The 17,814-nt window shown below is 42.5% G+C and overlaps 2 protein-coding genes across 6 annotated transcripts in view; both read right to left on the bottom strand.

Annotated features, from left to right (window-relative positions):
* Positions 1-1,809, bottom strand: part of sned1 (sushi, nidogen and EGF-like domains 1) — an 89,192-nt gene extending 87,383 nt beyond the window's left edge. For all 5 annotated transcript variants that reach the window (XR_009654575.1, XM_060919776.1, XM_060919777.1 and 2 more), the window contains exon 1: positions 1,322-1,809. Coding sequence is in view for 4 of the 5 variants with exons in the window: in XM_060919776.1 (XP_060775759.1) it covers positions 1,322-1,537 (216 nt within the window). In the remaining variant the exon portion in view is untranslated. The remainder of the gene's footprint in view (positions 1-1,321) is intronic.
* Positions 1,810-3,396: 1,587 nt separating this feature from the next.
* crocc2 (ciliary rootlet coiled-coil, rootletin family member 2) overlaps positions 3,397-17,814 on the bottom strand; it is a 115,386-nt gene continuing 100,968 nt past the window's right edge. Inside the window, exons 33-37 of the mRNA XM_060919775.1 lie at positions 15,337-15,486; positions 14,965-15,165; positions 6,938-7,069; positions 6,488-6,667; positions 3,397-4,048 (exon numbers count right to left, since the gene is read on the bottom strand). Coding sequence (XP_060775758.1) covers positions 3,965-4,048; positions 6,488-6,667; positions 6,938-7,069; positions 14,965-15,165; positions 15,337-15,486 — 747 coding nt within the window. The 3' untranslated portion in view covers positions 3,397-3,964. The remainder of the gene's footprint in view (positions 4,049-6,487; positions 6,668-6,937; positions 7,070-14,964; positions 15,166-15,336; positions 15,487-17,814) is intronic.

Below are 17,814 nucleotides of genomic sequence, written 5' to 3'. Positions count from 1 at the left end.
TGTCTCTCCGACATCAAAATCAAACCTCAAATCAAATCAAACCGAAACCCTTTTCTTTTTCCATGCCCTGAAGCTTTTTCAGCACTGGTTCCTGGAGCTCTTGTGAAATGTCACCTGCTTGAAGTGGCTGCGTTGTGTTAAAGACAAACACGTGTTGGACAAGCAATAAAGCTGGAGAAGAAGTCCCTCACTTCACACAGCTGCGTTAAAGACATCGTTAGCGCGGTCTTAAGCACTCGTCACACACATCGTTGCCTTTGTGATTTGTGAGATTGGGTTACAGTTGACCTGCAGTCACCTCCTGCACTTGGACTTGATGCACCGCAGCTTGATGTCCCGAGCCAGAAGCTTCAGAAGAAGCTCCTCAGGCTCGAAGCACGTGGCTCATCTAATCTTAGAGCTGTGCCTCTATCTGCAGCGTGTCTTATCTTGTCTCTAGTGCGCATTAATATTTACACTGCTCTGTGATATGCAAGATATCCACTCCACACACAAACACACGTGACTCTGCAGGCTTCTGACTCTGCACACACACACACACACACTGAAAACTCTGGGCTACATCAGCTGCACTTGCCAAGACACAAATCCATCTGACTTCATTATTCTGAGGTGGATCAAGGCAGAAATACTATATTAAAGTCATGAACACACACACACAGAGTTGTGTGAATGGCATCTGGCGGTGAGGGACGCGGCTGTGGAGTGGCATGTGCGCCATGTCGGGCGCACTGCTTTGGGCTTGTGACTTCACTCATCTTTTCTTAGAGAAACGGGACTCGATCACTGCCCATTGTTGCCATGGCACCTCGGACGAGTTTGGTAAGGCACTAGGGCACAGAGGAAGAGCAGATCAAGGGAGATCTGAGTGGTATTTTGGGCAGAGAGGTTTGCGGGATGCCGCAGGTGGCACTGATTTAGAGGAGCGTGCGTGCGTGCGTGTCTGCGTGCGTGCGTTTCTGCGTGCGTGTCTGCGTGTGTGTGAGAGACCGTCTGATCAAAAGCATCCTCTATATCTCATTCTTACAATTGATAGGACTGCTGTGTAAGTGTGTGACATGCCAATGTCATGCACATGTCCAAGCATCCAAGCCTGATCTCTCTCTCTCTCTCTCTCTCTCTCTCTCTCTCACACACACACACACACACACACACACACACACACACACACACACACACACACAAATAAAGTTGATGAGTGAAAGAGCCGATTCTTTGGCTTCTCTCTCTCTCTCTCTCTCTCTCTCTCACACACACACACACACACACACACACACACACACACACACACACACACACACACACACATTCCAAAACTCACATAGAGCCCAGTGTGCCGATCTCCAAAGAAATGGAACGCCACTGAGATCTTCACCAGTCCTGATCCTCCATCATCCTGTGTGATGGTCTGAGAGTCGCCCTGTTCTTGTCCAAATGGGTAAAAGTCCTCCAGGGGCACAGCTGGCATCACGCCGCCTGGCATGCCGAGCCACAGCAGCGTGCACAGGCAGAGCAGCAGCTGCTTCAGCCGCCCCATCACTCACTGCACTGGGACCCTAAGCACCCTAAATGGGGCAAACAGGACACAGCTGGAGTCTCCAGCTCCTAACCTTCTCTCTCTCTTTCTTTTTTAAGTTTCTTCTCTTCACTTTGCCTTCTGTGTGTTTCTTCTTTTCCAAGCTGCTCCTGCTGCTTTTATTGGAGCTTCTGCTTTACTAAAGAGAGGCAGATTCCTTGCATTCTGTGTGCTGCTGGGTGCTGGAGAGCTGCTGTGCTCTGTTGCTGCTCACTGAAGTGAACCGACTGAGTGAGGGAGTAAAGAGAGAGAGAGAGAGAGAGAGAGAGAGAGGCTGCGAAATGATTTTTTTTTTTTTTACAATCCAGCAATTTGGTCCCTGATGGTTAGCTTAGAAATATCCTCAATAAAACCTCTATTCTGCCTGCCAAAGGAGTTCTTTCAGGACGGGCCCCACCCCCCTGGGGATTCACTACCTCGCATAATTAGGAGCACTCAGCCAATCACAGAGAAGGGGCTGGTAACTGGATAAGAAGTGGGCGTGGCTATGATAATCAAAGGCGTGCATTAGAGACACTGACAGGGCATTTGGGCTTGCTCACACTGTGGGAAGCATGCTGACTCCACTGGCTGCCTACACACACACACACACACACACACACACACACACACCAGACACTTGAGCAATATAAGAACAACATTAGAATGCCAATCATGCTAAGTGAACTCAGTGGCTCTTATGTAGGCCTCACATGAGATGCCAGTTCAAAGCAAGCAATGTATGTGAAGTCTCTCTGGTTTGGATTAAGGTTGTCTTCTTTTTTCTGTTCTTGAAAATCAATTTCCCAAGTGAATTCATCATACAGTGCGTGAGATGTCTAATTTCAAAGGCGTACGGAATAACTGTGTTTAAACAAAAGCGCAGTAAGGTTTGGCTGGCTGCAATACAGACACTATCAGGCAATAATCTGTATATGAAGGCTTTTGAGCTAAGACTCTTTTGGCAGTAGACTCTGAGGACCACGGTTGTCTCCGTGGAAGAGAAAAGAGAAAAAAGATCTTTTTACAAAGTGGGTTATTAGTAATACTAATCAAAACCTGGAGCCAAGCTGTCACAAAGGAACTTCTGAGGCAGTTTTTAACTTGCGCACACACATCAAAACAAGTCAGCATAATTATTCACATGGCAAAGCCAACGCAAATATAGCAACTCCACAAACTCCACACATCAATCTGATCATTGTTTCATCACTCATTGTGGGTTTATTGGCTCATAAAAAATCATTTCATGGAGTGGTACTGGGAAAAAAAACACAAAAAAACAAGCAATTTCTTCGTAATTGTTCACAAAAGATCAGCACGCATATTTAAGGATTAACACAGTGCTGAAATCATCATGATATGAAATCAACAGACATTAAGTCATTAAAATGATTAACATTAAATATGATCAAAAAAATCTAAATGGCTTCACTAGGTAGTCATGAATGCTACGCTTTGATTGTGACCTTGAAAGTGACCTAAACATTGACAGACGAAAACGATTGGATCTCATTATCATTAAGCTTGATGTTGTTACATGTAATAAACATATTAAATAAATGACGCACAACAAAGTCTACAAAAGTGCAGGATATTTATGTGTGTGTGTGTGTGTGTGTGTGTGTGTGTGTGTGTGTGTGTGTGGTTATATCTTGGTGGGGACCAAATGTTCCCACAAAGATAGAAATGGCTGACAATTTTGTCCTTTTGGGGTCATTTGACTGGTGCCCATGAGGAAAACTGCTTAAATTCAGCTTTTATGAAAAAAAAAAAAAAAATCAAAACTAAAACTGTCAAAATATTTCTTTTTGTTTAGTGAGATTAAGGCTAGGGTCAGATGTAGATGTAGACACAGCACTGATTAGCTGCATTAATAATTGTTAAAGGAAGGTCCTCATAAGGATGGTAAGAAAAATGTGTGTGTGTGTGTATGCGTGCAAGAGGCAACCTAGCAGTTGCCATCCTCACATTGTAGCGATCATCATCAGACCAACAGGGACACAGAGAGCACACTAACACACGCCTCAGCCGCATGCCGAGCAAATCCTTAAAACAATTTGGCACTTGCTGAGCGTTTTGGGGAAACAGTGATCTCTTTGTTTGTTGTTGTTGGGTTTTTTTTTACGATGTCAATCAGGATTACTGAGGGGATTTGTGCTCATGTAGTCCAACAGTCTTGCAAGTGATTTCTTGTTCTTTGAGTATGAGTGTGGGGGTGTGTGTTCGCGTGCGTCCGCTAAAACCGCTTATTATGTGGACATTCGTCTGAGTAGCCACTGCGAGCCATTTTGGCCCAACTTCATAACAGGAGACGGCAGAAGGGGTGTGTGATGACACATGGGCTTTGCTCTATTCCATGGCCTTAGAAGTCAGATTCAGCAGGTCAAATCTCACGTCCACACATGTTTAGGACCTCGGCTTCAACATTTGGCTCATGTAGATCTGTCTCCTGCGCATCTCCTGTTCCAGCTGCTCCTTCAGTGTGGACACCTGACTCACACACGCACGCACGCGCACACACACACACACACACTGCAGTTGCTTACAGAATGACCATTAGTCTCCAATTCAGCCACAGAATTTTTTTGTATGTTTGTATTATTTTAAAAATATCTACTGGTTTCAAAAGTGAGACTGAGCTCATCAGCTTATTAGCAAATTCCTAGAGAATGGACCTGGTGTGTTAGAGCAGGATCAACACTACACACTGTACTGAGGGCCTGAGTTGGACATTGCTGTTATAAAGTGACATAACTGATCATGCACACTGCCAGGAATGATCAAAACAATACCAATTTGTTCTATTTGATCCAGAAGAATATGTTATTCAGAACTGGAAAAAAGGCCGCTTTCAGCTGTTTGAGAAGATTTCCTGTGAAATTCATTCACTCTCAACAAAAGCTAACAGAATATCTGTTTCATTTTGCATTCAGACGTATCGACAGATTTTGTCAAAAACAGAGAAGTGTTTAAAGATGCTTGATTCTGAGACTTTTTTTTGCTCATATCAGCTCGAGCTAGGAACAGCGTTAAGTCCAGAACTACTGTGTGACGGTTTGAACTAACCACAATACATCATGCTGAAATGTACCTTTTGATCTGTAAGCACACTCAAAAAGCTATATAACTGTGCAATGCCATTTTTGACTATTATTAACCAGAGCGTCAGTGATGCAGGAGCTCACACGGCCATACCATGAGAAACCAGACTCATTTATAATTAGCTAAGTTGCTCTTCATGAGAACAATTAGAACAATTTGATCTTCTAAACAAAACAATCAGAATCAAAATCCATTAAAAACTCAGGGAGGAGTAGCGATTTTCCTAAAAGTTTGTTAACCGGCCTAATTAGCAACTTGTTAATGAGAAATCACAAAAGCAGGGAGTAACTTTTGTGCAGACCGATTAGATCTTCCAAACAAAACAATCAGAATCAAAATCCATTGAAAGCTCAGGGAGGAGTAGCAATTTTTGTGAATTGTGGACAGACGGACGGACGGACAGACGCCGGACGCCGTGTGATGGCAATAGTTCACCGGCCTAGGGCTGTGTGAGCCAATTACATAAATATGACACTATTCGTTAATTAATAAAGTACACAAAAAGTTTTTTCCACAGAGGCGACAACATCTTAACCTTTTCTATACATTGCTTATTGAGACGGTGTTTCTCTTGAATTTTTTTTTTTTATGAATGAACTTATGAACCAAACTGTAAACATAGGGCTGAAAATAAGTGCTTGGTCAGCTTATCCTTAAAAAAAGTGGGACATTTATATTTACAGTAGAGTACACGGAGTTAACAAAAACAACGGCAGTATTTTATTAGTTGGTAAACTCAAAACAGTCATCATGTAACAATATAGATATTTTCTGATAGTAGAGCTCAGTAGTTATTCTATCCACATTCATTGGATATGAGCAATCACATGCTCTGACTGGCTACTCTACTACTAGGATATTAGCTCATATACCGTGAGTAGAGAAAAACAAAATGGTAGAGCGTGTTGCTAAACCAACCAAGGACGAAATAAAAACTCTACTCGAAAACAAAACCCCCAAAAATACAACAAAGCAACAAAATATGGAATGAAAGTATTTGATGGTCAGAATGTATCCTTTTTATTTTTCAATAATAATAATAATAATAATTATTATAGCATTTTTCACAAATTGCTACTGTGAGTTCGCCAGTTTGTTTACATTCTAAGCAGAAATTATTTTGTTGGACGTTTTGTATAAAGTTTTTATTTATCGAATTTGCAAAAAATAAAAATGCTCTGTTTTTCAAAATCCAGTGAATGTGGATAGAATAAAACAGTTATTCCACTCAATCTCATTGTGCATGGCTTATAGCCGACTCAGTGCTACGCGCTTCGTCGCCTATCAGCTCGTGTACAACTTGATTTCATGGAATAACTGTTAAATAGCCTTCTTGTTGAATTAAGACAAATTTGCATGATCTGCTACTTCAGTCCTTATTTTCTATCCCTGATTTCTTCTGGCTTAAAGGCAAGTGTTTGTTTTTGAAGGCAGTAGCATAAATGCTACTGAAAAACCCATCTCCAAAACATCTCTCAGGCAATTTTAATCATCTGAACAGAAATCTACTTTAGTGCCTGCATCAACCAACTCTGAAGATGAGGAGCTTTTCCCAATGGACATGACTTTGGAACTTCAGTCACCAACTCTGAATACCTAGTGATAATGACTTAATTAGTATGGTCCTCTTATTGATTATGTATCATAATTAGGGCTCTAATAACCTGCTATCTAGAGTTATGGCCATGTTCTTTAGTTCATGACCCTGTCATCTGATTACTGAGTTCTGCAACCATGCCTTCTGTCCCCTGAGCTTCATATCTTAGTCTTCTGATTCTGAGCTCCAAAGCTGTGTCCACTGACCTTTGACCGCTCACCCATACCCACCTGTTCCTCAAGGCAACGGACTCTCTGGCGATGGGCTTTCTCTCGAGCTTCCAGTGCCCGCTCCGCCTGCTGCTGGGCACCACGCAGACGGCCTGTCTCCAGCTCAAGTTCCTGTCTGTGGCGAGTTGTTACCTCCAGGAGGCGCTGTGCATGAGCCTGCTCCATATGGGAAAGCTGGGACTACACACACACACACACAGAGTCACTTTGCTAAAGAGAACTGGAGTCTAACCAGTAAAGGATGCTTTGAGTGGAAATGGAATTTTGATGGTGTATATTTCTCACATCTTGGGTTTCAGTGGAACGGAGGTTCAGGTGACTGGATACTGATTTATCCACTAATTTATCCACAAGTATTTGAATTTATCTCTCTTTTTCACTCGCTCTATGCCTATCTATCTTTCTCTCACTCATGTGTTATCTCTGCCTCTGTCTCTTTTCCTCTCTAACCTTTAGCGTGTTGGTTTCTGCTTGCGTCTCGCTCAGTTCCCGTTCCAGACTGCACACTGTCTGCTCCAGCTGCTCCTTCTGATGACCAACACACATTGCCTGCTCTTCCCGTCTCCGTCGCTCCTGCTCCACCTGACACATGCATAGAAACACACAACGCACAGATTCCGTGTTTAGGATTGATGTCCAGTTACATGCTGTTGTTTTTAGAGTATTGTTGATTTTTAGCTCTGTAACTGACAGATATGTCGTTTGAGTTCCATAAAACCAGAGACATGGTACTAATGAGTGATGGATAGGTAAAATAAATAAATAAATAAATAAATAAATAAATCAGACAGTTGACTCAGCTGCCTTTCGGATTGATTGCCCTATATTTTTGCATATAGTTTACTGGTAGGTTGCACAACATGGAAGCAGAGATTATGGACTAACATCTACAACCCTGATTCCAAAAAAGTTGGGACAAAGTACAAATTGTAAATTAAAACGGAATGCAATGATGTGGAAGTTTCAAAATTCCATATTTTATTCAGAATAGAACATAGATGTCATATCAAATGTTTAAAGTGAGAAAATGTATCATTTAAAGAGAAAAATTAGGTGATTTTAAATTTCATGACAACACATCTCAAAAAAGTTGGGACAAGGCCATGTTTACCACTGTGAGACATCCCCTTTTCTCTTTACAACAGTCTGTAAACGTCTGGGGACTGAGGAGACAAGTTGCTCAAGTTTAGGGATAGGAATGTTAACCCATTCTTGTCTAATGTAGGATTCTAGTTGCTCAACTGTCTTAGGTCTTTTTTGTCGTATCTTCCGTTTTATGATGCGCCAAATGTTTTCTATGGGTGAAAGATCTGGACTGCAGGCTGGCCAGTTCAGTACCCGGACCCTTCTTCTACGCAGCCATGATGCTGTAATTGATGCAGTATGTGGTTTGGCATTGTCATGGTGGAAAATGCAAGGTCTTCCCTGAAAGAGACGTCGTCTGGATGGGAGCATATGTTGCTCTAGAACCTGGATATACCTTTCAGCATCGATGGTGTCTTTCCAGATGTGTAAGCTGCCCATGCCACACACACTAATGCAACCCCATACCATCAGAGATGCAGGCTTCTGAACTGAGCGCTGATAACAACTTGGGTCGTCCTTCTCCTCTTTAGTCCGAATGACACGGCGTCCCTGATTTCCATAAAGAACTTCAAATTTTGATTCGTCTGACCACAGAACAGTTTTCCACTTTGCCACAGTCCATTTTAAATGAGCCTTGGCCCAGAGAAGACGTCTGCACTTCTGGATCATGTTTAGATACGGCTTCTTCTTTGAACTATAGAGTTTTAGCTGGCAACGGCGGATGGCACGGTGAATTGTGTTCACAGATAATGTTCTCTGGAAATATTCCTGAGCCCATTTTGTGATTTCCAATACAGAAGCATGCCTGTATGTGATGCAGTGCCGTCTAAGGGCCCGAAGATCACGGGCACCCAGTATGGTTTTCCGGCCTTGACCCTTACGCACAGAGATTCTTCCAGATTCTCTGAATCTTTTGATGATATTATGCACTGTAGATGATGATATGTTCAAACTCTTTGCAATTTTACACTGTCAAACTCCTTTCTGATATTGCTCCACTATTTGTCGGCACAGAATTAGGGGGATTGGTGATCCTCTTCCCATCTTTACTTCTGAGAGCCGCTGCCACTCCAAGATGCTCTTTTTATACCCAGTCATGTTAATGACCTATTGCCAATTGACCTAATGAGTTGCACTTGGGTCCTCCAGCTGTTCCTTTTTTGTACCTTTAACTTTTCCAGCCTCTTATTGCCCCTGTCCCAACTTTTTTGAGATGTGTTGCTGTCATGAAATTTCAAATGAGCCAATATTTGGCATGAAATTTCAAAATGTCTCACTTCCGACATTTGATACGTATGTTGTCTATGTTCTATTGTGAATACAATATCAGTTTTTGAGATTTGTAAATTATTGCATTCCATTTTTATTTACAATTTGTACTTTGTCCCAACTTTTTTGGAATCGGGGTTGCACTACTGTAGTCTGAGAGGCATGAAAGACATTTGATTTTGAATTTGCGTTGAACATGTAAGGAATAAAAAAAGAAGTGTTTCCTGTTAGAGGAAACATGAAAATGATAAAAAGTGGGCTGAGAGGGAGGGGCCATGGAGGGCCGGGGCTGGGGGGGGGGGGGGGGGGGGGGAGGCTGGTGATGATGATTATGTCTCAATTAGCATAAAAGAAAAGAAAAGAAAAGTTTCACAGACTCCCAGTCAAGGGCAGAGGCATTTTTTTTTTCAAAATAAATATTATGACGTTCCAAAGTACCAAACGGTTGACTCTATGTCAGCATTAGCCTTGCAAGGTTCAAAATGATTTGAACCAATACATGGTGTTTTGAGCCATATTCAACTTATACTGTACAATGACAATTCATTTCTAAAAATGTTAATTTTGTCAATATTAACACCAGCATTGATGCATTTCATTACAGTACAGCCATATAATTCAGTTTACAGCTCACAAAACACTTTTAACTGTTCAGTACCTCTTTAATATTTATAATTACATTTTAGCAGCTATGAATAGTTGTTCTTTCATCAGTCTTTTTTCTTTCTCTTGAAGTTAGTAAGACAAAACACTACAACTTGTCATGTTACTAAAAAACAAAAAATCCCTCTGTCCTGAAGATATTCTTATGTCAGAAAACGTACAGATTTATCTCTGACTGTTATTAAATGCTGACAGTGGAGACACAGAAAACTTCACCTCATTGAAGATTAGATCATGTTTTAGAATGAACATATTAATAAAATCATGTGATTTTCCTTTTAGCCAGAACAACTGTCTGAGATGCTGTTATAGAAAATTAATCTTCTGACCTATCAGAATACTGTGAGTTGGCCTAGTGGTTAGCGTGTCCGCCTCTTGACCGGGAGATCGCAAATTTTACTCACGGTCGGGTCATACCAAACACCATCATAAAAGTGGTACATACTGCCATCTGGCAAGGCACGCTGTAATACAGATGCGAGTGGGGAAGTCAAATTCTCGCGGTTACCAGAGGACTAGGCCCCCACTGTAACCCTAGCTGTACAGGCGAGAGGCCGAGGGCTATGGAAACAGAGATCGGCGCCGCACCCATACGCCTTAAAGAGTTGGTTAGTACTGGGACAGGAGACTGCCTGGGAAGACCAGATTCTGGCGTGAGAGGGACTTTGACTTGACTTTGACCTATCAGAATCAATTATTCAACAGCACTGAAGTAAAAACAGATGATGTTATGGTTAAAATTTTGAAATGTATGCACAAAAGGAACGGCTGTAAAGGGATATAAATGTTATAGAAAAATGTTTACATGTCAGTAAAGAAAGCAACGTATTCAAATAACATTGTCTGGCCTTTTTTCGTGGTATATCCAATATAGTAGTCCATTCAGCTAGCATGATACTGAGCGAGTTGAAGATGAGTTCAATATCATGCTAGCTGAATGGAATATATCTGATAGACCACAATAAAAAGCCAGCCAATATTATTATTATTATTATTATTATTATTATTATTATTATTATACATACACATTCCTTTCGGGTGTTCAACGTGTCTTTCTCTTTCAAAATTCTCTCAAAATTTTCCGTATTGAATGAAACAAACCTGGTGGCCATGTTTGTTTACAAATTGTCACAGTCGTTTGCCAATGCAGAAGTTTTACGTCTCCGACGTGTGATGTTATGTTGTCTTGACAACCATGCAATCTCGTAAACCATATTCAACACTCATTCTCTACTGGGTAGAGTGATATAATACATGTAGGATAAGCAATATGCGAACAATATTGCATGCTAGCAAACCAAATGAATGAAACTTGGTAGAAGGGAAGAGAACACATTTTTATTCCATCGAAAAAGTATCCTGTATGTATAATAATACATAATAGACAACATTTCAGACAAAAAAAACAACATAATTCTGATTATTGAGTTTTACCTGAAAAACAGACATGCAGTAAGTGTGACAACATCTCCAGAAAACTATAACAGATTTCCAGAGAATGTCAGAAAAACGCTCCAACCGATTAAAGGCCCGGTCACACAGCGCTTTACGGCTTTATCACGGCCAAAACCCGTCAAAAAGTGCTCTCCCGTGAAGCAGACGATGTTGTTCGTGTTGATGTCGAAGTTAAGACGTGTTACAGTCGATATACAGACGTGACAGGACGCAGGGGAAAATCGGAACGGCGTCGGACGCGGCAAAAAGTTTTGGACTGCTCAAAACTTTAGACCGCGGACAACCACGGCCGGCACACGTGGTAAAGACGTGCAACACACGTGAAAAACACGTGATAATCAGTGTCCCGGCCGTTATTAAAACTTGGGGAGACGTGGTAAGACGCGAAAGTTTGGTGGTCTATCACGGGCAGAGCACGGTCATCGGACGGGTGTTACGTGTTGGTATCACGGGATATAGCGTGTGTTTAGCGGCTTATCACTGAGAAATGGATTTTTCCGCGTACATAGCACTGTCTAAGCCCGTTAAACGACGTCTCAAACAAGTTCTAAATTCGATTGATCACTGTCTAATCACTTCTGCATCACTTCTGATTTGCGGCATGTATAAATACCGTAATTTTCTGAGACCTCGGCACTTGCAGTCTAGATGTCAAGGGGTGAACATGAACCCTCAACGCTGTGATGTCCTCATCTTAATGCTCCAGCACCAACAGAACCAACTGATACAGGCTCAACATATCCTTGCTGAGAGAAGAAGAAGAAGGAGGAGGAGGAGGAGGAGGGTGGTATGGAACATCTGGGTGCGTGGCTGGACTTGGTTAGCTGTGCTTAGGCAGTGCTGCAGCAGTGAAACAGCCGCCGATGGCCATACCCCGTACAAAGCACGGCAAAGCCAAAATTGACCAAAAATTAGCACTTACAACCACGTCCACCAGATTTTTGTATCTTTTTGTACGTGATATAGACGTGGAGTGCTGTGTGACCGCCCCTTAATAAAAGTGCACACAATGTATCCAAGACTGATGCAGTTTTATAAATCAAACAGTTGTGACACCAAATATTGTCTTTGTTCAGTTTATTACTGTTCTTAACTGGAATCGTTGTTTTACAGCATTTCTTTACATGAGACTTTTGCACAGTACTGTAGATCTGAAAGGGTTAAGGAGATAAAATAATAAAAGCAAACCAAATAAATCACTACTATTACTACTACTACTACGTTTCATCCAGGCACAGCGGAGCAAAGGGATTATACTACAGGATCAGAAACCCAGTTGATGTGAGGCAGGAAAGCCTGCTGACACCATGGAATACAACAAAATATATACTCCACCAGCCACTTTATTAGGTACACCCATACACTTGCTGTTTTATGCAGTTCTCTAAGGGGGTCATTTCACCGAGAAATCTTCCCGGAAGACCGAGCTGCAATCTCAGAGCGTGGCTTGGTCGCCGCAGGTCATACGCAGTCGACGGTTGACCGAGGGTTGGTCACGCCTTGGTCTTCCGTGGTTGCACGTGGTCGAGGAATGGTCTCCCCGACAAAGAGATCGTAACTCGTTTTTTTGACATGTCAAAAAACTGAGCCTCGACCTAAAAGTCGCACAGAGAACGTCGAAAGAGCGAACAAGGTCGAGGAAAGGACGCATTGGTCGAGAGACAATCGAGGCTAGAAAGGGGATGAGCGATGCTCAGTCTTCTCGAGCGAGAACTGATTGCACGCATGGTTGTGCTGCTCGGCCCGTCCTCGACACTCACTCGATCTAGCTTCACTCTTTTGCGATCAAGCCTCGCTCCGCGCAACCTGTCCCAGACTTTCCCTAGACCTGTACGCTCCCTATTCTTCCAATGGGCATGATTGGATTCTAAAGAGGATTAAGGTGCGACCAACTTCAACCAATAAAGATCGACCATCGCTTAAGTTGCGACCTACCTTCGCCTAATCCTATTAAAGCTACGCGTACTGAATGTCATATAAATAGGGTGCATTAGCATAACCAGAGAGTCTTGCTGCAGTTGCAGGGCATGGTGCTGTAATAACATAGCATAATGCAGAGCGATTGGGTCCATGTTGTCCCTTCGGAGGCTGGTCAAAAACTGATGGTCGGCCACCGATCGTCGGGCCTTTTTATACGGTTGCAGTGAGTCGCACGCAAATCCGGGCAACCGTGACAAATTTGCGCGTAGCTCAGGCGAGAATCTGTCTAGAAAAGCTTGAGAATTGAGCATACAGAGCGAGGCTAGAATGTTTATATCACAGGCTAAATCGTATTGATCGAGGGTACGTTGCAACTCGTACGTAGCTAGATCGGCCAAGATTGAGCCTTGATCGGCCGAGGTCGCGCACTTGCGAGGATAGATCGCCGAGAGATCGACTCTGTGTCGCAGATTGGTCGAACAGAACGAGCCTTGGTCGTGTTAAGATCCAGTGGCGTGCACAGACATTTTGGGGGGCAAGTGCTCTGGGGGGAAATAAGGGCACTTTTTTGTGCATGTGGAACACCTTATTATAAAAGTCTGAGATTTAACCCTCCTCTTGTGTTCAGGTCGCCACTGACCTGTTTTAGTTTTTAAAGGTGTAAAACAACCACTTAATGTTAATTTATTACATCAAGGCTTTTTGACTTTGCCAGGAATCTCTAGTTGAACAAAATAGAAAAATAAATTTTTGTTTTCCTAAATCTGAAAATGGTCTAGCAAAAAATATAATACTTATGTGCAGTTGTTTCTGTATGCGACGGGCTACTTCACGACAAAATAATTACAGCTTGGGCTTAGAGGGCAAACAATACATTTTCACTCGATTCATGTGTTACCTGGCTGGTGGGGCAGGGGAAGAGCTGACTGACTGCCCGATGTGTTGTCTGCGCTACGACAAGGCCGTGGCTTCCAGGACGCTATGCTGCTGCAACCTCACATTGAATGCACTGCACGCTTGTTCACGTGACAGAGCAAGAGAGACAGAGGTCCGGTGTGTGTGCGGAGGGGGCACACATCGGGACATTATTTTCACACATGCTTTTAATGCCGCGGCTTTTCTAAAAGATCATGTCGACATTGGCCTCAGTAAACTGTAAAAAAAAAAAAAAATTCAAAAGGGCACTTTTTTGGACAGGGGGCAGAGGGGCAGGTGCTTGAGCACCACCTCGTGTCTATCTGTGCACGCCACTGTTAAGATCGCATCAGATCGAGTGGATAGACACAAGTACAGCATATGTAAAGCGTCTACAGAGCGTATAGGATGCAGGTAGAGCGTACACATTGAAGGTCGAACGAGATAACATCGAACATAGAACGTACCCAGAAAATAATGGGTTTAGGTCACACGGATTTTGCCCGCGACTACGGGAAAACATGGCTGCGATCATAGTCGAGCGTGGTCGCGTGCGATTTTTCCAGATCGTACTCGGTGAAATGACCCCCTAATCAGCCAATCTCTTGAAAGCAGCACGATGCATAAAATCATGCTGATACAAAGCAAGAGCTTCAGTTACTGCTCACTTCAAACATCAGAATGGGAAAAATTGTGACCTCTGTGACTTGCACTGTGGCATGGCTGTTGGTGCCAGATAGACTGGTCTGAGTATTTCAGAAACTGCTGATCTCCTGGGGTTTTCACACACAACAGTCTCTAGAGTTTACAAAGAATGGTGCGAAAAACAAAAAACACTGAATGGGCGATAGTTCTGCGGGTGGAAACATCCTGTTGATAAGAGAGGTCAGAGGAAAATGGCCAGGTTTGTTCGAGCTGCCAGGAAGGAGATAGCAACTCATAGCAACTCTTTACAACCGTGGTGAGCAGAAAAGTATCTCAGCATACAACAGCAGAAGACCACATTGGGTTCCACTCCTGCAGCCAAGAACAGGAATCTTAGAATCAAGAACAAGTTCCTATTAAAGTGGTTCGATGAGTGTATATTTCAATTATATTCACAGTATATTATATCTCTCCATTGTTTACACACTGTCCTTTCATACTTAAGATTATAACCACCAACGTACCTTCTCAAGTGTGCGTTTAAGGGATGACTTGTCTTTACCGAGGCGAGCAAGCGTCTTCTCTAGCTGCGTCTTGTCCTCCTGTAGACCCTGAAGTGAGGTCTGTAGGGTGTTCACCCGCTCATGTAGCTCTGCTTTCTCCCGACGCAGAAATGCACAGCCATCCTGGGCCCCCTGCATCTCCTGTTCCTGCTGCCGCAGAGCCTGAGATCGCCGGAGGTTACCAAAGTCACAATGTAAATAATGGTTTTATGGAAGACATTACATATTTATGAAACACACAGGATTCCTGGGACATGGAAAGTGAAGCAGAAGCTACATGCTGTTTAGAGGTGTTTCTCATTGTGCATGTGTGTATGCATGTATTTGTGCTACCTCCTGCAAGCTGCGGATGTGTTTGTCCAGTTCTATGATTCTGAGCTCAGAGCCATCCTGACTCCTCATCAGGTTCTGCAGCTTGTCATTCAGGATGTGGTTCTGTTTCTTCGTGTCTAAAAGAACGTCTCGAACCTTGTCCAACTGCTCCTGTATTCGCACAAATATTGTCATTTTCTTTCCCATTTTCTCTACCTCATTCCCTTCCACCTTTCCATCCAAACCCAACACATGTATCATTCCTTTCCCCCATCTCAATAGTGCTAAAGAGTGTTAAGAAACACGGATAGCATTTTTTTCCCTTTTTATTGGCATGGTCTGACAGGTCACGAGCAACCTGGGGGAGATTTATACCAAACGCAGTGTTTTTGTTTGCACAGCATCTTTAAAACTCTGTTTCAAATGAAGGCTTGAAAGCCCTCCAGAGATGCTGGGAGAGAAGTAATGACCCTGCTCCGGTGGTTTATAGCATAGCTATCCCACCATGCCGATGGTTCATGGGAAGAAAAGAAGCCCTCAAAACTGGAAAAGTTATGGCATGAAGGCACAAATAACTTGCAGTTGTAGCCATGGGAGTCAAACGATCGATTCAATCTGAAGGCTTCATTTAAGTTTTACTGGTGTACATTTTACATCAGGTCACAATCAGAGCCTTTGTGACTGTGTGGTCAAGCCAGAGTGAATTAGCATGTTCATTACCGTAGGACAGGGCAATGTTAGACAGAGCTATTAATTTACATTCTACATGGCGAAGTTGAGGGTGTAAGTTGATATTCTATACTTGAATGAGAGCATTTGAGAGCATGAATAAATCAACACCCATCAGACTAATCAGATCCAAGAATTCAACAGTGCTGTTATATAACCTAATACCATAAATAACATTAATTAAGGGAAAATACTTAATTTTATGACTGGGTGAACTCAGGGAACTACTGACTGGTCATTCTTCTAACAATACTGAACAATACTGGAGACATCAAAACTATGAGATAAAATGTGGAACATATCTGGAATTATTCTATCCACATTCACTGGATATGAGCAGTCGCGCTCTCTGATTGGCTACTCTACTACTAAGCTATCAGCTTATATAGTATGACTAGAGAAAAACAAAATGACGGTGCACATCAAGTCAGATATATCACTTTGTTATCAAGTATTTAAAAGAAACAGAAATAGCAAAAAAGAATATAGCTCCCCCCATCTCCTGTTCCACGCTCCAGCCCAGTCGGTGGCAGTAATGCACCTTTAAGTTGGTTCGCCAACTGCCAAAAAAAACCCTAAAGAAGAAGAAGAAAATAGCAGAGGGTGTTGCTGAACCAACCGAGGACAAAACAAAAACTACTTGAAAACAAAACCCCCCAAAGTACACAAAAAAAGCAACAAAATATGGAATATTTGATGGTAGGAACGTCCATCCATCCAGCCATTATCTGTAGCTGCTTATCCTGTTTAGGGTCGTGGGCAAGCTGGACCCTATCCCAGCTAACTATGGGTGAGATACAGTGGTACTTGAAAGTTTGTGAACCCTTTAGAATTTTCTATATTTCTGCATAAATATGACCTAAAACATCATCAGATTTTCACACAAGTCCTAAAAGTAGATAAAGAGAACCCAGTTAAACAAATGAGACAAAAATATTATACTTGGTAAATATACATATTTATTGAGGAAAATGATCCAATATTACATATCTGTGAGTGGCAAAAGTATGTGAACCTTTGCTTTCAGTATCTGGTGTGACCCCCTTGTGTAGCAATAACTGCAACTAAACGTTTCTGGTAACTGTTGATCAGTCCTGCACACCGGCTTGGAGGAATTTTAGCCCATTCCTCCGTACAGAACAGCTTCAACTCTGAGATGTTGGTGGATTTCCGCACATGAACTGCTCGCCTCAGGTCCTTCCACAACATATCAATTCGATTAAGGTCAGGACTTTGACTTGGCTATTCCAAAACATTCACTTTATTCTTCTTTAACCATTCTTTGGTAGAACGACTTGTGTGCTTAAGATCGTTGTCTTGCTGCATGACCCACCTTCTCTTGAGATTCAGTTCATGGACAGATGTCCTGACATTTTCCTTGAGAATTCGCCAGTATAATTCAGAATTCATTGTTCCATCAACGATGGCAAGCCGTCCTGGCCCAGATGCAGCAAAACAGGCCCAAACCATGATACTACCACCACCATGTTTCACAGATGGGATAAGGTTCTTATGCTGGAATGCAGTGTTTTCCTTTCTCCAAACATAACACTTCTCATTTAAACCAAAAAGTTCTATTTTGGTCTCATCTATCCGCAAAACATTTTTCCAATAGCCTTCTGGCTTGTCCATGTGATCTTTAGCAAACTGCAGACGAGCAGCAATGTTCTTTTTGAAGAGCGGTGGCTTTCTCCTTGCAACCCTGCCATGCACACCATTGTTGTTCAGTGTTCTCCTGATGGTAGACTCATGAACATTGGCTAATGTTAA

The sequence above is a fragment of the Neoarius graeffei genome, chromosome 4 (genome assembly GCF_027579695.1).
Source record: "Neoarius graeffei isolate fNeoGra1 chromosome 4, fNeoGra1.pri, whole genome shotgun sequence".
Lineage (NCBI taxonomy): Eukaryota > Metazoa > Chordata > Actinopteri > Siluriformes > Ariidae > Neoarius > Neoarius graeffei.
The sequence above is the reverse complement of the archived record's forward strand: the minus strand, read 5'-3'. Positions and strand labels throughout refer to the sequence as shown.